The 22598-nt window shown below is 39.5% G+C and overlaps 1 protein-coding gene across 1 annotated transcript in view; it reads right to left on the reverse strand.

Annotated features, from left to right (window-relative positions):
- VPS41 (VPS41 subunit of HOPS complex) overlaps window positions 1–22598 on the reverse strand; it is a 194601-nt gene that overhangs the window by 137704 nt on the left and 34299 nt on the right. Inside the window, exons 3-4 of the mRNA XM_060108229.1 lie at window positions 16702–16809; window positions 8958–9035 (exon numbers count right to left, since the gene is read on the reverse strand). Coding sequence (XP_059964212.1) covers window positions 8958–9035; window positions 16702–16809 — 186 coding nt within the window. The remainder of the gene's footprint in view (window positions 1–8957; window positions 9036–16701; window positions 16810–22598) is intronic.

Here is a 22598-nt window from a genome sequence, read left to right on the forward strand (position 1 = left end):
CATGTTTAATGTTTTATAAAACTGCTCAACTGTTTTCCAAAGAGGTTACACCACTTTGCATTTCCACCAGTAGCACGAGTTCCAGTTTCTCTATACCCTCACCAACACCTGATGGTCAGTCTTTCAGTGTAATTTTAGCCACTCTAAGAGGTGTTTAATGGTATGTGTTATTCCATTTTACCTAGCTTTTGCTGGTTTAATTGATAGAAAGGGGGAAAATTCATATTAAAACTAAGTGCAAACAGCTAATAGCTGCCCGTGAAAGTAATGGATTTCTTCTTACTAGAGATATAAACTAAGGACTAAACAACCACGTAATAAGAATACTATAGAAGAATTTCATGTCTTGGATGGACAGATAAACAAAATATCCTTTAAGTTCCCATTTATCATAATACATCATGATTTTATCAAATGCAAAAAACTTGGTGATTATAGACAAGAAATAATTTCTAGAAAAGACTCATAAAACGAAACAATTCATGGGATTAACATATGCACACTACTATGTATAAAACAGATAACCAGGCTTCCCTGGTGGCGCAGTGGTTACGAATCCGCCTGCCAATGCAGGGGACACGGGTTCGAGCCCTGGTCTGGGAAGATCCACATGCCACAGAGGAACTAAGCCCGTGAGCCACAACCACTGAGCCTGCACTCTAGAGCCCGCGTGCCACAACTACTGAAGCCCACCCGCCTAGAGCCTGTGCTCCGCAACAGGAGAAGCCACCGCAGTGAGAAGCCCATGCACCACAACGAAGAGTAGCCCCCACTCACCACAACTAGAGAAAGCCCATGCACAGCAACGAAGACCCAACGCAGCCAAAAAAAAAAACCAAAAAACAGATAACCAACATGGTCCTACTGTATAGCACAGGGAACTATATTCAGTGTCCTGTGATAAACCATAATGGAAAAGAATATGAAAAATAATGTTTATATATGTATAACTGAATGATTTTCCTGTACACTTGAAACTAACACAACATTGTAAATCAACTATACTCCAATTAAAAAAAAAACAATTCAGATAGAAAAACAGAGCTTGTTCAAGGAAGAAGTAATACACCCTTATTTTGAAACATGCTCTGTAAGGGTTTCCCGAGACTTTTTAGTCTTTGGAAGTCTATTACTAACAAAACAAAACTCAAGGTATAAATTATTTGTTATTAAACTGTATACACAGACACATCCATATGTAAAGCCCCTGTCTTCTGGTCCATGACACCTGATTTCCCATCACTGTTCTCGTTTCACTTGCTTCCCTAAACAGTCCAAACTCCAAAGTCAGTCCCCACGAAGACACTCAGGAAAACACTACTTTTCTTTTTCCTTCAGTCCTTCTGCAAACCTGCTGCCTTAGTCTCTCTCATTGCACCTCCCCATCCATTCTTTCCTCTCCACTCCCTTATTCTTGAGCTACTGGAGGAAAAACAACATATATGTGTGGATGTAAAGTCTGTGATCAAAGTTCCCTGCCCTTTGTGATTCCCTGTTTCACAGGAAGCATCCATCACCTGGCCCAAACCCACTCCAACAATTGAAAAATGCTCATTCATCCTTCAAGATTCACCTCAAATTTCACTTTCTCCCGCTTGCAAACTTCATCACTCCTCCTCCGAGTCTCCACACTGTTCATGATCCTTTTACTGTTCTGAATTTGCCATAAGCGCTTGATCCCCAAAGAAGCCCCACCACGAGGCTCTCCTTTACCACAGAATAGAGTCCACGGGCTTTCTGACACTTAGGCTCCAGTCTACTACCCAGCTCAGAGTCAAGTTCCAAAAAGTTACAATTACTTCAACCCTGACTATGAAATGGGTGGAGCACCAGGGTAACTTGGTGAAGAAATATTTAAAATGTTAGCTATTTAAGAGATATTTGCCCAAATGCAGTTACCACTTAAAGATCAGATATGACAACATTCTGTAAGCATGACACTTTATTTTCAATGAGAGAAGCATTCTTAAAGCTAAACCTGTGGGGCTTCCCTGGTGGTGCAGTGGTTGAGAATCTGCCTGCCAATCCAGGGGACACGGGTTCGAGCCCTGGTCTGGGAAGATCCCACATGCCACGGAGCAACTGGGCCCGTGAGCCACAACTACTGAGCCTGTGCGTCTGGAGCCTGTGCTCTGCAACAAGAGAGGCCGCGATAGTGAGAGGCCTGCGCACCACGATGAAGAGTGGCCCCCGCTTGCCGCAACTAGAGAAAGCCCTCGCACAGAAACGAAGACCCAACACAGCCAAAAATAAATAAATAAATAAATAAATTTATAAAAACAAAAAAAAAAGCTGAACCTGTTTCCTTACTCACCTCTGCACACAGATGCTACCAAAGTTATCAACCTACCGATAACCAATCCACACACTGGAGACTATTTATGAAAAAAAAATGCAGAAAATGGGAAACAGGACTTTCCTTGGCATCATTTCTCAGAAGTTTGATTTCCATTTAAGTAATTCTCACCTCATTGGACATACTTCTTATCACTCAAGATACTGAGTCCAAATATAGAAAACAGATTCTTTAAACACATAAGAAGCTGAGACCTGTCAGTCAGTCTTAGACAGATAGTACAGACACTGCCACATTTGAGCCAACAATGTACCACTTGGATAATATCAAAAGATACATGCCCTGCTTCCCAAGTAATGATGCCACACCTGGAATTGCACATATGGATGGGATGTGCTTCAGGTCGATAAACAAGTACCCTGCGACCAATAGTAGAGCAGGGTTTCTTTGTTCACGGATAGATAGCTTACATTTTTAGATCTGCTCCAAGGGTTCTTTTAATGAACAGTCACCCCCCACTATTCTGGCTACATTATGAATGAGCCCCAAAGAGTTGGGTTCTTCAGGGTAATAATGAATGCCTGGGATCTGTATTTACTCTCGAAGAGGTGGTCATGCCCACATGATTCCCCATAATGTACACACAGTTATCCTGATGGAGGAAAGGAAGGTGTAAAACCCTGATTATCTGGAAGGTAGTCCAGATACATGGAACTTTAAAGATTTAGAACTACTGGTTCAGCCAAGTTCCATCAATGTCTCGCTATTCATCAGCTTTTATGTTGAGCACTAAGGATGCAGAGAGAAATGAGAGAAACCGCCCTCAGGAAATACACATTCTCTGGATGGAATGACCTCGACACAGATGCAAATAACCTCGACAAAAGTACTGTAGTTTCCAGAAGTGGAGGTGCCAGGGAGAAGGAGATGATTAAACCATGGGAAGGATAAAAGAGGTATTCGTGAATATTAAAGATGCAATCTGAGAAGCTTAAAGGAACCCTCAGTTTTCAGGATAACACTGGCCAGGAGAGAGAAGATAAGCTTTTCTTTTGCTGAAACATAAAAATAAAGATGGGTGATCCTATCATCAACATTTATATATCAATACCAAGGAAAGAGAGAAGAGGAGCTGATTTATATTAGAAATAAATTCCTCTAAGACAAAGAGAGCACACAAAAGGCCGGGAATGCAATCCAAAAGATGGCTGAGTCCCAAAGCCCAGAGAGAGAAATGAAACCATGGTCACTCCCAGGCAGGATCCAGTCACAAAAACATCTTTTTCAACCTTAGGTGAGGGAAACGTCTAGAGATGTGAGGAAGGCCTGGAATGAACTGGAAGAGGCGAGTGCAACAGGAAGCAGGCAGGGAATAGAGAACCAAAGCAGCTCAAGCTCAGTTTCCCTCCAGTTGCCTGACTCGGCACCTTTTGTATCTAGAATGATCTCCAAAGTCTCCTCAGCTTCTGCATTCCGTTGACTTTATGGATTCTCCATAGGAACTAGGCAAAGTCTGAGTATATCTTAAAAACTCTCCAAGTATCACTGAATAAAAGGCTTACTTTCCATAAGTAAGAGTTAAGGTTATGATCTCAATACAAACATTTTAAATTATAAATCCAGAGGGGTGTGAGGGTTGAATAATACACAGGAGAGCAGAGATCTGACTCCCAGATGCCCTCCCAAGAGGTTAAGTAATGACAGAAAGAGCCAGTTCCATGAGTATGTTCAAGAAGATATTATCAGCTGATACACTCACTGGGTACCAAACAGCCACAGAGACGAGAGGGAGAGAAAGAGGGGAGCGGTATAGTAGGAGACATGGCCCCTGCCCTCCAAAACCTTGAATATGAACATGAAGCTGGAATTGACACGATGATGGATTAACACTGCAAGTGAAAATAGCAATAATTCAGGAGTTCAAAGGAGAAGTCACTGCAGTACAAGCACATCGCAGAAAGAACAGGACTTAACGGAAGAAGGGCGTCCTTGGAATATGTGATTAAAAGGCTGGAACAAGCACATCCAAGTCAATAACCAGAAGACGGTGAGTGGATCAGAATGACTGGAGAGGGAAGAAACTAAAACTAAGATTGGAAACGTAGGTTTCGGCCATACGGCAAGGGTCTTAGCCACAGATTAGGACTTGATCTGGGAAGCTGTGAGGAGCTGTCCAGGGTTCTCAAAGACACAGGGATTGAACTGATGAGTGGGGAAGATAAGCAGAAATAAAAAGAACTCTTAAGAGGGTGTTAAAATACCGTAGTGTGAGCTAGTTTTCACAGAAATCTGGGTTTTTAATACCATACGACCATAAGAAGTACCAAAGCTCGGCAGTAAGGAAAAGAGTGTGTTAGTCTAATCCCAAATCAAAAACAGCCATAGAAATAGCAAAAGATGGGAATTCCCTGGCGGTCCAGTGGGAGCTAAGATCCTGCAAGCCATGTGGCACAGCCAAATTTTAAAAAGTAGAAATAGCAAAAGACTCTACTATCTGGAGTTCAAGGAGAATCCTGAAACCACCTCTTCTTTAAGAGATTAATTTTTTTAATTTCATATTTATCTTAATATAAAATGCCTAATAAGCCCCTGTTCTATTTTGTTTTCCTATTCCTTTCTTTTTTGTAACGATCCATTTTGTAAGTATTTACCTGATGTCTTCTGCCATGGCATGGTGACAGCCAAACTTTTCATTTCCTATTTCTAGCAAAGAAAGAAAACACATAAAGGTAAAGAGCAGAGATTTATTTGGTCAGCAGACTTCTTTGCTCTCCCTCTAGCACACTTAATAGAATAAAGATTTAAAACATATGGAATAATGCTCCAAAATAATTTGCTCATTGCTTCAAAGTACAATAAGTATTCTTAATTAGTAAGCCATAAATTAACATGCTTAAGGAAAGTGGAGGCTATTAAAGAGAAAGTGACTACTATGATTAATGACATCATATGGGCATAGATGCCATGTGGGAATTTAAAAGGAATTTGAGATCCTCTAAGGATTTTGAAGTCATATGTTACATACTGTGTAAGCAATTGAGACACCCATTATTCAGGAGAATATGGCTTGATCTATATTCAAGAAGGCAATTTTCTTAGCAACTTGAGCCCCTTTACCTGAGAAGCTAGACCTATTTTAATTTTATTCTGTGATTTCAGTAAAATTGAACTTTATCAATTAAATCTGAATTAACAAAGTTACACCTAGGGAAAAAAATCTTTAAAAAACACACGTGTGGCTAAAGCATGTTAATTAACATATATTCTGAATATCCTTTCAGATGGACTGAAATCTGAATATCAACATGCAAAGTAAATCATCACCCTAGTGGTTTTTGCTTTTGATCCACAAAAGAACAATCATAGATGGTTGGGTAGCACAGAATCCTCTCTATCAAACTTTTTATGTAATTATAGGAGAATATACAACTGTAAGAATAATCTTAGTGGCATGATTCATTTATATCAAGATCTCTGAACAAGACACCAACCTGGGAAATGTTCTGGGATTTAGAAGTAAGTCGAGTAAAGGTTGCTTCAACAAAGGATAATTTGAACATTGCTCAAGGTCAAAGAGACATACACGTGTATAGGTATTTCTGTACCTGCGTGTGCACGTTATTGAGCTATAACTCGTATAGAATAAAGTGCACAAATCTCAAATGTGCAGTTCAGTGATTTTTACATATGTATATTCCTGGGAAACCGCCAAGATAGGGACTATTATCAACACTTCAGAAGATTCTTCCTGCGCTCTCTCCCAGGTCAAATCATTATCTGACCTCTATCATCATAGTATGATTTTGCCTTCTCTCAACCATCATATAAAAGGAATCATACAACATGTACATATTTGTGTCTGGCTTCTTTGGCTGAACATTAAGACAGTGAAATTCATCCATGTTTGTTGCATGTAGCAATAGTTTGTTCTTTTTAATTGCTAAGAATATACCATCATTTGCTTATCCATTCTACTACTGATGAACATTTGGGTTGTTTCTAGTTTGGAGTTATTACAAATCAAGCTACTATTAACACTCTTCTACAGATATATTTTTTGTGGACATATGCACTGTATTCCGTTTTCTTGATATATACTTTGAACTGCTGGGTCATTAGGAAGGCATATGCTTAGCTTTTGTAGAGTGTGCTAAACAGTATTTCTCCTGAAATATTAATGGAAAAACAAATCACTTTCTTCAACATGCAGAATGATTTGTTTAGTTATTTCTTCTTTTGTATCATATACATTTAAAGTTATACAGCCTTTAACGTAATGATTCCATTCCAACACAAATAGCAGAATCATCTGGGAAACCTTTTAAAAATAAAGATTCCTCTATGCCTCCAACCTCTGCCAAACAAAACCCTATTGATAGGTGAGAATTTTGAACTACTGCTTTGTGACTTTACTACTGCATTCAAAAGCTATAAATGCAATGAATGGGTTGAGGAGACATTTCTTGAGAAAACTTTAAAACAATGTTATGCAAGTATAAGGTATTATTATTTTATCTAATTTTAATTCATTTAAATTAGTTTCACCTAGAAGTAAAAACTAAAGTCAGAGGTGTTAATTCACTAGTTTTTTTTTAATACTTGTTTCACTCTCGCTGCATTTCTAATGAAGAAAACAGTTCTTGATTTAATATGGCAATCATTACATCCAAAGAAAATCTGCAAATTCAAGCCATAAGTGTTTTTAGAATTGAAAAAATCCTTTTTTTAAGAGCACTGATACGGAGCCCCCCAAAGCAGCCACATCATCAGAAACAGGAAAATAAAAAAATAAAGGGAAAAACTCATCTGAGATGAGAAGCTGAAGATTAAGCCTCCTTTCAAAAGATAATGACACTCTGAAATTTGTCACCTGAAAGTCATATACCTCAAAAGGTAATGGTCATGAAGACCCAAGGCCTCATGAAAAAACTTCTCCACAGCAGACTATTAAATTCTTGTGTGAGGGAGACAAACAAACAGAGCACCAAACCATCTTCCTCTCCTGCCCAAAAATAAGTGCAAAGCTATAAAGAACTTAATTTTCAAAGATGTCATAAAGGCAGGACTGAAAAGAAAGAACCAGGAATTACCTGGAAAAGGACGCAGGATATACCTGACATAAAACTGACATCAGAAAAGATAAAGCTGAAGGCTTATACTGAAGGACCACATGAATGAATGGGTAAAGAAAGACACGATTAAACTTGTACAGTATTACTCCTGGTTTCTCTTTTGGCCATGGAACCAGCAATGTTTGTCCTGTGAACCTCAGCAATCAAGTAATTTCTATATAATATTTAAAAGACTTACTGAGAAGCAGAGTTTAACAGAATCATTAAACTGGAGCCGTAAATTTAAGAGACCATCCAGGCAAGCTCTTTTTTCAAGGTGAGGAGATATGGGTGACACCATTAAAAAAAGAGCTCTGCCTAGCACCAGCTCACATTTTCATGCATGGCAATGGGAAGACCAAATGTTTATTAAATCATCAAAATGGGTGGCCAGTGTCCAGGAGGGAGAAGATAGAGGTTCAAAAGTATCCTCTTGTCTGAAAGGGATGCCGAAGCCAAACAAGAACCCACGATTTGCCTGATGGATCAGTGGTTAGAGCACACAATTCCCTTCCAGGACTATTCCAGAGATTCCAAGGATACTGTCATCATCTGTGGTTCTGTTTCTTTTAAGCCAAACAAAGCAACCTGGTACCTTTAATATATAATGTATCAGCTTTAGAAACTGTGGTGTCCTTCGTAAACTACCCCAATACCTTATGATGGATCTTTCAACAAGTGCTGACGCTTTCTTCAAAAAAAAGGAATATGTTCCCCAAAGTGACCACCTTTTTCATCCCAAAGGTTCACATTCACACAACCACGGACACTTGATACTTTCTTGGCCCATCTTAAACACCAAAATCAAGCTTCAGATTCAACATTTCCTTCCATCCTTGGTGATTCCAAATCACAATTAAAGAAATAAAAAGCCTGGCTCTTCTCTTTTAGTCAATATAATCCCCTAAGAGTCCAACTCGCAGAACATTCACATAAAATATTAGCTTTATATATTTAGAAGAGATAAACTGAAACAGCAAGGTGATCAATCAATTTTCAATTACATTTGGCATCTGGAGAAGATTATGGGGCATGTACTTACAATCGACATTAGTCATCAAATGAGGGGGTTCACACTTTAAGGATTCCACAAACCCCCAGAGTATGTAAATTAGCACCATTAATCACCAATAAAAGCAATCTTTTTTCTTTGATTAACAATTCATCTAGACATTCTACACTGTTACAGTTTAAAACAAATACACTTAGGAGTATTTTAAGTGCTTCATTTAAAGCCAAATGGATGACTATAATTAACTAAAGAACTGCAATTAAACAGATTCATAAAAATAAATTTTTAAAAGGAGTTTATATAGCAGATACCCAGTGAAAATACATTATGTATAAATACAGACTTCTTTCTTTGTAAGTTCACCTTTAAAACTTTTTAGCACAGGTTACAAAGTTTAGAGTTGAACTCTTAGCACTCCTATTTCATTGATAAAGATCCTTTCTTTATGCTCTAAAAACAAATGGCTAAAACAAATATTTCAAAGCACAGATTTCAGCATGAAATTTAGCTCGCACATTATTTTATATTGGATACTTACTATATCAAACTTCTGAGTGATGTTCCCCTGGACATCCAGTAAATAAACCTTGCCATAATGTGTGCCCAGTGCCAAGAACTGTAAGAAGAACAGAGGGGTACAGGGGTCAGTTTCTATTTTTTTTTTAAAGGGCATATGCATTTTTTTTGTTTTGTTTTGTTTAAAGAAGATATTGGGGGTAGGAGTTTATTAATTAATTTATTTATTTTTGCTGTGTTGGGTCTTCGTTTCTCTGCGAGGGCTTTCTCTAGTTGCAGCAAGCAGGGGCCGCTCTTCATCACGGTGCGCGGGCCTCTCACTATCGTGGCCTCTCTTGTTGCGGAGCACAGGCTCCAGACACGCAGTATCAGTAGTTGTGGCTCACGGGCCTACTTGCTCTGCAGCATGTGGGATCCTCCCAGACCAGGGCTCAAACCTGTGTCCCCTGCATAAGCAGGCAGATTCTCAACCACTGTGCCACCAGGGAAGCCCCAGCAGTCAGTTTCTTAATGGACCATTCATACACAATTAGTAATAAAACCATCTGCAAAGTCAAGACACTTAATGTGTAAGTGATCTGCGATGTCTTGGAAGATGCACATTCCTTTGAGAAGGCTTGTTTCCAGCTTGGAGGAAATCACAGAACGGGGCCTTCTTTCTTGGGATCATGCAAGCTAGCTGTCAGAATGATTCATGAGGACCCTCATCTACTGACAACTAATGGTGTGCATGTGGCCTGTACACAATGCCCTGATGGACTGAGGCAGCAAATTAAAATGCAGCTGTGAATGTACGACCAACCCACGGTTGAACTCAGCATCTGAAGGGAATGATTTGTAAACTCCCCTTAATTTATGGCAACTGCGTAAATCTGTGCTATCATTTAAGTTCAACATACACATTCATAAACACACACACACACACACACACACACAGAGAGAGAGAGAAACAACAAAGTAATCTTATTTAGGAAGGAAAATCCATGCCACACTGAGATGCAAAAACTCAGATGTACTTATACTGTCATCGTGAGAATGCCTCTCTAAAAGTAAACGTGGGATATTAAGTGTCAATGTTTATTTTTGAATGCAAAAAAGAAAAAAATCCTTTTCTGTCACAAAAATAACTGTTGAGCTTTGTATTCATTTTATGACATAAAACTAGTTCATAACTCCCACTGTTTCTTTAATTCTTTGAACTAACCCTAAAGAAATGAGAAGAAACTTTAGGACTACCTGAAATAGGACATGAGATTTCTCTTCCCTTTTATTTCTCTAAGCAGTACTCAGAGAGTTCCAAATTCTCTGTATTTCGTTGCATGTGAACATGCTTCATCGCAACCTAGAATGAAACGCTTAAATTTATAGGCACTACTGAGTTTTTCAGTCAAGCAGCACAATCTTGAAAAAATTAACCTTACAGAAAGTCAAGATTGAAAAGGATTTCTCAGAAAGGAATTGCTGAAAATGAAATTTCAGATCAGGCGCTTAAAATATAAAGCTACATTAAAGAGGCGTCACAAAAAGGAAAAGGAGGGGGTTCATTAGAAATTCAGTCCCAGCAATGCCTTTCACTCCTGCAAGGTTGCCTTTTTTTTCAGGAAGAAAAAAAAAGTCCCCCGGGGAAAAAAATCAATACTGGTTAATAAAACATCAGGTGTGCAGACATAACTAGGTATGACGATTCCACTGCACAGGGCTGCCTGAATGCACAAGGTGCCAGGCCGATTACTCATCCAGGGCAGACAACAAGGCTGCTGAAAACAGGATGTCGGGGCCCTGGAAAGGGCAGGGGAAGAGGTAGTTCTGGGGGGGAAATGAGTCTGAATATTTAAACCAAACAGGGCTGTTTCCTCCAAAGCAAAAGAACATTCTAATCAGAAATAGAGGACTCAGAGGGGTGTAATTTCTTCTCCACAGTGACACTCTGACAATATGTGAATAGAAAAATACCACCTAATACTAGCTACAAACAATACTCCATTCTGAGGCCACCTATGGTAAAAGAATAAATGGGTTTTAAAAGCTCACTACACCCAAGTACTTGACAGTATTGACTCTGCTCATAAACACTGTATTTACTTTGTTAGAAAACTAAGGGGGGGGACTTTCCCGGCGGTCCAGTGGTTAAGGCTCCACGCTGCCAATGAAGGGGGCACAGGTTCGATCCCCGACTGGGGATCTAAGATCCCACATGCTGCATGGCGTGGTCAAAAGTCAAAAAGAAAAGAAAGAAAGAAAACCAAGAGGGCCAATGCTTTAATACTGGGTCATTCTCTGATATCTCTGTGAAGGCCATTCTTGAACTTCCAATTATATTTTATCAAAGTTTTAAAGGTTCTATACAGAGTACTTTACCCCAAATATTAATTCTTTCCTTTTTTCTTTTCAAAATTACTAGTTTAATTCATTTAATACTTAAGACAGAAAGGAAACGTAAAATAATTATTTTGATTGTATGATTTCAACCTAAAACTATAATTACTTTAGAACATCTTTGAAAAAAAATGCAGTGGTTTTTATGATAAGCTACCTTTTGTTTAGGAAAACATTTCATCACTTGGATTAGATAAATTATTGTTGCTCCCTTTTAGAAATAACTTTATGTGCTCTTAAAACAATCAAGTTTGATAAGGCAATCGTATAGTTCTTAAAAATTTAACTACCAAAACTATTAATGAGTCATACTTTCATTTGCTAATGAAAGTTTTTAAGTTGCTTTCGATTACTTAAAATACAAGAAAAAAATGCAGAATTGGCCACAAGTCACAAACATAAATATAAATCCTTTAAATATGACCCTCCTTCCAGACATGAAAAGCTTTGTGCTTTTGTAACTATTGAATTTTTTTTTCTTTTAACCTGAGAGCACTTAAAATCCAGCATGGGCAAAGAATAAACATAATTTAATTAGTCCCTTTCCTGTTTAAATACAGAAACTTGACTCATTTTATAAACTATCATTTGGGCATTGAATCCTTCTGAACAATACACTAGCATAACGGCTTTTCCTTTGAACAATTGGACTTTTTGTAAGTAAACGGGTAGCAATAAGCAGTCTTTTGGACACCACGAAAGAAACAAGAAGGAGCACATTTCAAATGTGTTCAGCTGTATAGTAATATCTATGTTTCACCTAGCACTTTACAGCATTCAAAGCATTAGAGCATGGACTGCCTTCAATTACACATAAGGAAATAAGTTCTGGGAGTTGATGTGACTTCCCCGGAGACAGTCAATGAGTGGCAGAGCTAGGGCCAGAATTAAGAGCTAAAATTCTCTCAACTGGATCGGAAGCCTGGTAAATAGAAACATGAGCCTCAGATCAAGAGTGCATGTTCTCAAACTTAGTCTGACTACAGTTCCCACCGTCAGGCTCCTTGGCCAAGTTGGATTAAGTACGGTGTTAATAAAGTTTGACCTCTGGGGAGGCAAACTTTGTTCTCCTTTTCATCAATTTGGTGGTTTATTCAACACACACACACACACACACACATACATACATATACACACACACAAAGCACCTATGATACGCTTAGACAATAAGCACGTATGACTTAAAAGGATGACGGTAAAATGATGGAGACAGAAATAAAAAACTGAGTAAGATTAAATTTTTAGAGTATGCTTTAAAAGTAAGTACAATTGACTCATGAACAACACAGGTTTGAACTGGGAGGGTCCACTTAGACACAGATTTTTTTCAATCATAGATAGCTGGCCTCTGAACAATCTGGGGGGCAGTTAGGGGCACCCACCCTTCCTGCAGCTGCAAATGTGCATGTAACTTATAGTTGGCCTTCTAGATCCACGGTTCCTCCAGATCAGTGGTCCTACAGCCACAGATTCAACTAACCAGGGACCGTGTAGTATTTACTACTGAAAAAAATCCGTGTATATGTGGACCCCGCGCAGTTCCAATCCGTGTTGTTCAAGGGTCAACTTTGAAGGAGGAGTGTTAGACAGTAGACACTGAGGCAGATGGGACAGGCTTGTGGTAAAGACCATTTTAGGCAGTGTGGATACAACTTGCACAAAGGCATGTAGTCACATAAAAAGCAGGACAAAGGCAAAAAATTACAAATAGTTTTATATGGTGGAAGCATCCAGGGCAGGAGACAGGCAATGAGATTGGCAAGGTTGGTTAACAGGAGACTTCTGAATTTTTTTTTTTTAAACTTTTCAGACTTCATCTTGCGTGTAATGAGAGCCATTGAAGAGTTTTATTTATCTATCTATCTATCTATTTATTTATTTTGGCCGCGTTGAGTCTTTGTTGCTGCGCGTGGGCTTTCTCTAGTTGCAGCGAGAGGGGGCTTTGTTGCTGCGCGTGGGCTTTCTCTAGTTGCAGCGAGAGGGGGCTACTCTTGGTTGCGGTACGCAGGCTTCTCATCGAGGTGGCTTCGCTTGTTGCGGAGCACAGGCTCTAGGCACGCGGGCTTCAGTAGTTGTGGCTCGCGGGCTCTAGAGCACAGGCTCAGTAGCTGTGGTGCACGGGCTTAGTTGCTCCACGGCATGTCGGATCTTCCCAAACTAGGGCTTGAACCTGTGTCCCCTGCATTGGCAGGCGGATTCTTAACCACTGCGCCACCAGGGAATATTTATGGAGAGATGAAAGGTAACAAAGTGAGTGTGTGTTTGGGGGTGGGGTGGGGGGGGAGTGTGTCCAAATCATGAAGACACCAGGAAGCCAATACAGAATTCTAGGAAGGGGGAGTGCATGATCAGATTTGAATTCCTGGAAGATTATTTCAGTAGAAAGAAGTGTTATAAATGGACTAGGATGAAATCAGATCTGAAGGAAAATAGATTGGTTCACGGTGTGTTCATTAGTTCCAGGGAGAAATGATGAATGCCTGTATTAAAAGATCTTTGACTCAGCCTGGGAGTGGACTCAAGCAGGTGACATGGGGGTAGAAGCCAGGCAGAAGAGATGCTGTGAGTAAGAAGAGTCAGAAGTTGCTGCCAGAGCATCGCACCTGTGGCAGAAAGTGGTCAGATATGGGGCCAATCACACAAGGAGGTAAGATCTCAGAGGACCTTAAACACCACATGAAGGAGCTCAGACTTTTATTTACTGGATGATGAAAATCAGATCTGGGTAGAAAAATGGGAGGCACACGAGTACAGCCAGGAGAAGATGAGGGCCTTGGCTAGGGCAGGGGTGGTGAGAGAACCACCAGGACTTAGGGAATGACTGGGCGGAAGGGGAGAAGGAGTCAGCTTTGGCTTAGGTGATGCCACCAAATGGGGCAGAGAACCCAAAAACAACAGAGGCAAGGGAAGGAAGGGAAAAGAAGATGAGCTCATTATGGACATGGCGAGTCTCAGGTATAAACAGAACCAAAGGTAGAGCTGTGTAGGAGGCACCTGGATAAATAAGCACGCTATTCTTGGAAGGGTCAGAGTGGAGGTGGCCACAGAAATCATGAAATTTAAATATCAAGGAGAGTACACATTTGGTCTTCCCTGGTGGCACAGTGGTTAAGAATCTGCCTGCCAATGCAGGGGACACGAGTTCGAGCCCTGGTCCGGGAAGATCCCACATGCTACGGAGCAACTAAGCCCGTGTGCCACAACTACTGAGCCTGTGCTCTAGAGCCCGTGAGCCACAACTACTGAAGCCCGCGTGCCTAGAGCCCGTGCTCGGCAACAAGAGAAGCCACCACAATGAGAAGCCCACACACCGCAATGAAGAGTAGCCCCCGCTCTCAACAACTAGAGAAAGCCCACGTGCAGCAACAAAGACCCAACGTGGCCAAATAAATAAATAAATTTATTTTTTAAAAAATACATATTTAGAAGACATGTGGCCAATGGACCAAATCTTGGGAAAACCAACATGTAAGGGAAAAGTAGAGGTGAAAGAAACTGAAAGAAAACCAGAAGGGAATAACAGAAGTGATCAAGAAAGTGATAAGAAAATGGTGTCATGATAAGGAAGTCTTAAGAAAGGTAAGATCCACAGTGTCAAAAGCATCGAAATTTCCACAAATTGGTGAATGGACAAAGTGTGTTCTGTCCATACACTGGAATATTATCCAGCAATAAGGAGGAATGAAGTGCTGATACGTGCTCCGTCACAAGTGAACCTCAAAAACACGATAGTAAGTGTAAGAAGCCAGACACAAGAGACCAAACAATGTTTGACTCCATGTATATGAAACATCCAAAAAAGGCTCATTCATAGAATCAGAAAGTAGATCAGTAGTCACATGGGGCTAGAGTTATGTCTGTTCCATGACATAGCCTGATCACTAGGAGAGAAGACAGGAAATGAGGGGAGGTGAAGTAAAGAAGTGGACTAAAAGGTCCTTGAGCAGGAGGAAGAACAGCTCCTGTGGGGAAGGATGGGCGTGGATTCAGATGAGCTGGGAAAGGGGTCAGGAATTGAGGCTGATCATGCTTGGTAGTTTCCATTTTCTTAATTAAATAGAAATGAGATCATCCTCTGAGAGTGAAGGGATTGTGGCTGAAGAGGCGGATTGGGGACCGAAGGAGCTGATGAAGGACAAATAAATATCAGCCCTTTCAGTGGCATGTGCACCTCGGCATGCAACGTGTACCAGCACATAGTGGGCGGCTTTGGTCATCTGAGCACTGACTCGGAGCTGAGAGTGTAGCTGGGGGGCACATGAGGGTCAGGGCCATTAGAGAATTGAATCTGCTGGTAAAGTTAACTTAGGATAGTTGACCACTTGACAGAAAGAAAGAGAAAGAATGGATTAGAGATCAGGGCTCCATAAAGTCACAAAACAGGGTTAGTGGGAAGACGAACACAATAGCTGCAAGGAAAAAAGGATAAGAGAGCGTTGCCCAAAAGATCCTCAAGTCCCAGGGATGGACACCCTCTAGAGTGTGGCCTTAAGGGTAGAGAGATGAAACAGGGCCGAAGGAGGGGGTTTCTGGAAAAACAGAACAGACAGCACATATCCTACTGCCGTGCTGAGCAAGTGCAGGAATCTGTTCACAATGGAATGAAATCGGTAGTAAAGGGGAACTGGGTGGCGGTAAGGAGGAGGATGGGACAATACTGCTGGTAACAAAGGGATAAAGCCAGGAGATGGATCAGAGCTGGGGGTCTGCCTTTTGTGGAGGTACCAAGGCTCACTCACAGGCCTGATAGGGAAGACAGAGCAATGGGTGAAACTCCCTGGCCTCTGATATTCCAATTATGACCCAGATTGTTTTGGTCTAAGAATGGGCTAAGCGTCCTGTATAGTACTTAGCCTGGATTCAGAAAGTTGGTGGGAGGGCTTTGTTATAGCAAAGACCCAGATGTGGAATCTATTCGTTCATTCATATAATAGATAAGTAATCATCTGGGGCCTTGCTGCTGATTCCTAAGGCCTCCAATGGAATCTCTTCTACTTTCACGAAAGCAATGATCTCCACAATACTTCTCATCTTAACACTTTCCTACTCTACTACTTAAGAGCTGAGGAATTAAGCACTAGGGTTTCCGAGAACCACCTGCTACAAACCTTTCACATCCATCATCGTCTGAATCCTACTTGATATACCCTTGCAGTGGGTGGTGTGTGTGTGTACAAATACATTTATATAATATCTCTGGTTGTTGTTCTGGTTTTTTGTTGGCGAGAAAGGAGAGAGGAAGAATGGAAAGGAGACACGATTACTGTAAAAAAAAAAAAAACAAAAAAAAAAAACAAAACCCCACCATGCAAAGCACCCAGACACCAAAGTATCAACAAACTTACCACAGAAACAACCCACAGCAGAATCCTCTACATGGGCCACCTTACCTTGTCGTGGACTGTCATGCAGCTAGCGGCATCCTTCTGAAGGATTTCAGTTACCCCATTGGAGAGCCTTTCATACTTCAGTTTGGGCTCCTCTTCACTCTCTTCTTCCTGCACAGACAGCAGAGAACATGACAGCCCTCAAGGACTTATTTGAAAGACTCAAAACACACATTGTAAGGGGGAACCAGAGATGGTTCCCTCAATGACTGTCAGCAACCCAACTACAGCTAAAGGTTAAGATCCTCATGTTTCATTTTTCCAACTGGTCTATCAACTGCTACAATTTCAATGGCAGAATAAATTCAAAAGCTGGAAAGAGGACTATATATACTCACTGTTGACAATAGTCAACTTTAGCATATTAAATACAATACTTTGTCCGACTATGCAGACAAAGTCAATAAATAGCGTATGGGCAAAATACTTGTCAGTGTGCCCTCATGGACATAAAACACAGCAGTGAGATAGGAATATAATAAACCTCTAAAAGACATGAATTTTGCATTTCAAGATTACAAGTATTTTTGTCAGATTTGAGAATATCTCATGTTAATTAGAAAAAATATAATTATAAAAATTAAGTCAAAGTGAAAGAAAATTAGAAATTTTATATAAAACAAACTATATATTACTCTTCAGAAAAAATATTTTAATATTTATTTTAAATAACTGGTAAACCATGAACAGTCATTATTTATTTAGTTTATGTTAGAATATTCACTGTTGACTCTCATTGTTATGTTAGAATATTCACTGTTGACTCAATCATTTTATATGTATTCAATATTATCACTAACTTTATATGTTCAATTTCACTGTTGATACAGCATCATAAGACATCCTTAATCCTCAGAGTTATAAAATAAAGTTAGGAATCTATGTTGACTATAATGGCCATGAATTAATAAATCAAGGTTATAAAAATTATTACAATGATTCAGAAAAATATTCCATTTTACTTCATCAGTATGTAATGAGAAACAAGAAAATATGCATATACCAACATCTATGATTGGATAAAGCTGGCCAAAAGAGAAGTTCACAAAAATAATCTAATCATTGACATTTCCTTCAAAAATAATTGTGTAGTCCTCACCTTCCAGCTAACATTTGGGTAGTTTGAGGCACATCAATGTTCTCACCTAGAATAACTAGGAAGACTTCATGAACTATAGAGAAACATCACTCTAAGGCATCAATTAAAGGACTGCTGAGGCAACCTGAACTAGAAGAGTCAGGATTCCAAGACAGTGGACAAACCATGGAGAGGTGAGCTGGCATTCTACAGCCATTCTTCATGGAGGCATTTATCAACAAGAGGCTGAGAATCTCTGCCTGGAATCTTTCCACATGGCCACTACTGGGAGGATGGAAAACAGCAAGCCTTCTGGTACTTGTGGGGACTGGGGACCTGATGGGCTAAGACCCCAGTGGAAGACAGAGGCAAAGAAGTGAGTTTTTTACACAGCCACTTTTCCCCAAAGGACAACTGTGAATTTCCAAAGCTACATAAGGTATGAGACAAAAATGCTAAACAGAAAGCCTCAAAAATGCAAACTCGCTGCCTTGATATGCTGGGAAGGGAAGAATTAGAGTTCAGGAGCCATCGGGAAATGAGATCCTGGTGAATACCACAGGCTCTCATTTGGGACTCCTGGTCCCCAGGGGATAAGCATAAGAGCTTCCCCAAACCTCTGTCTAGCTTCGACTCAGTTCAATCCCTGACTGGAGTAAGGTACATAACCCTCAACCCATCTGTCCAGTAAAGGAAAGGTTGACCCCTTGGAAAAAGAATATTATGGGGACTTCTACAATTCTTCACTTACAATACCGAGAATTCAATAAAAAATTACCAGGTGCACCACAAGACTGGACCAAATGACTGAAAATCAAGGAGAAAAAAATATTGTAAAAACAGACCCATGGGTGACCTACTAACTGGAGTTAGAAGAAAAGGACTTTAATATAACTATAACTAGTATGTTCTGGAAGGAAGGAAGGAAGGGAGTGAGGGAAGGAGGGAGGGAGGAAAAGATGAATAAGACAGATGAAAAGGGAGATTTTCAAGAGAATTGTAATCTGTAAAAAAGAATCAAATGAAAATTTTAGAACTGAAAAGTATAACTGAAATTAAGAAGGCAATAGATGGCTCAACAGAAGATTAGCAAAGCAGAAGACAGGATTAGTGAGATGGAAAACAGGTCAAAAGATAGCCAAAGGGGGGACTTCCCTGGTGGTCCAGTGGGTAAGACTCTGTGCTCCCAATGCAGGGGGCCCAGGTTTGATCCCTGGTCAGGGAACTAGATCCCACTGCATGCCACAACTAAGAACTCCACATGCCACAACTATGAGTCTGCATGACACAACTAAGACCCGGCACAGACAAAATAAATAAATAGATAAATAAATATTTTAAAAAAAGGATATTCAAAGGGAAGGCCAGAGAAAGAAAATGTATGGAAAATACAGAAAAATTATATGTAATATGTGGAACACGGGGAAAAGGGCTAACATACTTTTCAACACAATCCCACAAGGATAAAGAAAATGGGAAAATGGGAGGGAGGAAAGACAGGAAGAACACTTACAGAGGGAACAACTGAGAATTTTCAAAACTTATAAGACATCAACCCACAAGTTCAAGAAGCTCTGCAAACCCAAGCAAGAAATATGAAGAAAATCACACCTAGGCTCATCACAGTAAAAAGAAAATTATGTAAAAGAAAAATGACTTGCAGAGTAGTAAGTACTGAGCCTCTTAAAGATTATAATACTAATAAACAGTCACACAGAGACCACAAACTCAGATGCTTACAGAAGTCTTTACCCCTGGAGCAAAGACCTGCAGCTTCACATGGAAAGGGGCTAATTGCTGGTTAAACAGAAAGGATGAGATATATCAAACATCATGCTACAGACTTAATAGGTATCTCATTTCATCCTGACTTTAAAAAAATTATGGAGAGTTGAATATCATTATCCCATTTTACAGATTTTCAATAAAAACTGATGATCAGAAATTTTAGGTAATTTCCTTAAGATACACAGTGGGTAGAAAGGAAAGCCAAAATTCAAATTCAGTTATGAATGCTCTAATGTCAATGTCTTGTATAAAAACTGCTATAAAAATTACACTAAAAATCACAACAGAAGCCTCCATAATTTTCATGCCTACAACTATAAACTATGTGATCAATAGGAATTGCTTAAAAATGTGTTTCTTTAGCAGGTGCATTAGTTATCTATAGATGCATAACATATTATTCCAACATTTACCGACTTAAAACAACAATCAATATGTATTATTTAACTGAGTTTCTGTGGGTAAACAATACAGAAGTGGCTTTGGCTGAGTGGTTCAGATTCAAGATCTTTTATGTGGTTGCAGGGAAGGTGTGAGCTGGGCATCTGAAGAATTGACTGGGGTTAGAGTCCTGGCTTCCCAGATGACTCATTCAAATGGGTGGCAAGTTGGGGCTGGCTGTTGGCAGGAGGCTTCAGTTGCTGGCCTCCTCGACTTCTCCAAAGGGCTGCTTGAGTGTCCTTAGGACGTGGCAGAGGTGGCTTCCCCAGAGTGATATGCACAGTGGAAACCCTAATGTTATATATGACCTAGCTTCAGAGGTCACACACTGATGCTTCTGCAATATTCCGTTGATCATGCGGGCCAGCCGAGATTCAGTGTGGGAAGGGAGGACACAAGGGCAGGAATAGTAGGAGGTGAGGATCATCAGGGGCCATCATGCAGACTAGCTACAAGAAGAGTAGTAAAATTTTAAGAGCAATAAACCTGGTTTAATTTAAAAAATCAATATTCCATGTCTACTGATGAGCTGTCTTAAATTTTCTTCTCCAAGTATACACAAGCTATTAGTTGGTTATTTAGTAAAAGGGTGTTAAAATCAAAGATGGTCTACCTACTATTAACTTTCCATGAAGAACTCTAAGAACTAACAGCCACAAAAGGAAGTATCATGTTCATGGTTCTTTAAAAGACCTACCCTTCTTTAAAAAGGTAACTGTGATAATCACCCCAACCCAAGGAGATGCTACATGTCCAAAAGTGACCTGTTGTTAAAATAAAATATCAAATAGCTAATTAACCAAGTCTTAAAAAACTTAGAAAAAAGAAAATTAGAAAAAGCAACAAATAAACACTTCTACTTATGTATCTACAAGCAAGAAATAGAAATCATTTCAAAGCTAACACTAAATGTAGCAAAGGCAGGATGTGTGCATTCTGAAGTAAATGTGTTAAATAAAAATTGAATCCTGAATGTTAGTCTTTATAATAAGATGTCACATGTTGTTCAGGTCTAGACATCAAATGTGCATCCAATGGGAAAAGTTAATTCTAGCCTCTTGACTATTTTGCATAAAAGCACTCATCCACGGACCATTAGGTAAAGTTATGGTAAATAAGGTTTGCCTGTCTTATTTATAAGTGAAAACTAAATAATTTCTCTCACATAAATATACAAAAATAAATACTTTCACAGCACAGTTCACTGAAGCATTTGTGCTAGGCTTCGAAAACCATAAATAAAATGAAAACTCCAATATTAGGCACTTGACGTAGCATTTCACGCTTTTCTGACAGGTATCTTTTATGTTAAGTTAAAAGCGGGGTAAAGGTGAATTTTTAAAGGTGTTTTCTGCTTGCTGTAAACAAAGAAAATGGAAAGTGATTCAAAAATACATCGCGGAGGTTATTCCACTGCTGCAGACTATATATCACATTTTAAATAAAAAAACATTTTAAAAAAACAGGTAGATTTCAGAGTTTCACTGTAAAAATAAACAGAAAAAAAGACTTTCATGCAATTTGAACTTCCATGGAAAACAACCCAGTGTTAATAAAAAGCAAATCAATAATTTTTGTTAAATTTTAATAATCTTGCAAGCCTACAAATAAAACCATCAACAGTCTGAGTTGAGATGACAGTTAACTGCGTTTCTATGACAACCTAGAGGAATAGTACAAGTCCTGACTTGCAGCTAAGCGAAGATATGAACAGAGTGACATTTACCCATACAAGAAAAATCTGCAGCTTTCCTTTAAAAAGAATCAATTCCTCAACTAACATGGATTTTCACTAAGTGTACAGCACTTTTAGTTAAAGACAGGTCCTTTAGATCATCCTGTAGGACTCTAAAACACTATCTGAAAATAAATTTCTTATCACGGTCATTTTTTACTGAGTTTTGAACTTAAAAGCGAAAAAATTCCTTTTGGGGACAACAGACTAAGGCAATTAAAGATCTCTGCTCAAAAACTATTTAGTAATTTGTAACTAGCACCACAGGGTAAATTTACACATAGGAAGTCCGGCCACCTAACTTATTGACTTATGTAACCAACGAGAATATTGTACTTTTCACCTGATAATTTAAATTTTGTGTACAAGAAAAAATAGTTCGGTGTTTATAACCAATTTTTCATACTGTTTTAACTCTATCCACATCTTTCACACATCAGTACTTTTTTTTTTTTTTTTTTTTTTTGCGGTACGCGGGCCTCTTACTGCTGTGGCCTCTCCTGTTGCGGAGCACAGGCTCCGGACGCGCAGGCTCAGCGGCCATGGCTCACAGGCCCAGCTGCTCCGCGGCATGTGGGATCTTCCCGGACCGGGGCACGAACCCGTGTCCCCTGCATCGGCAGGCGGACTCTCAACCACTGTGCCACCAGGGAAGCCCCACATCAGTACATTTTATGTACCACTGTGACAATTCAAATGAAGATCTGAATTTTATTTAAAAAAAAAAAAAGTGTGTCATGAATTCAGGGGGTTCACAGAAAGATCATTACATTTTCTACTGTTCCTATTAATACAGAACTTAAAATGTTATTTCTGGATATCAGTTCTTTGTTAAAATACAGTTTTGTCTTGTTTGGG

Source organism: Mesoplodon densirostris, chromosome 9 (assembly GCF_025265405.1).
Source record: "Mesoplodon densirostris isolate mMesDen1 chromosome 9, mMesDen1 primary haplotype, whole genome shotgun sequence".
In the NCBI taxonomy this organism is placed as follows: domain Eukaryota; kingdom Metazoa; phylum Chordata; class Mammalia; order Artiodactyla; family Ziphiidae; genus Mesoplodon; species Mesoplodon densirostris.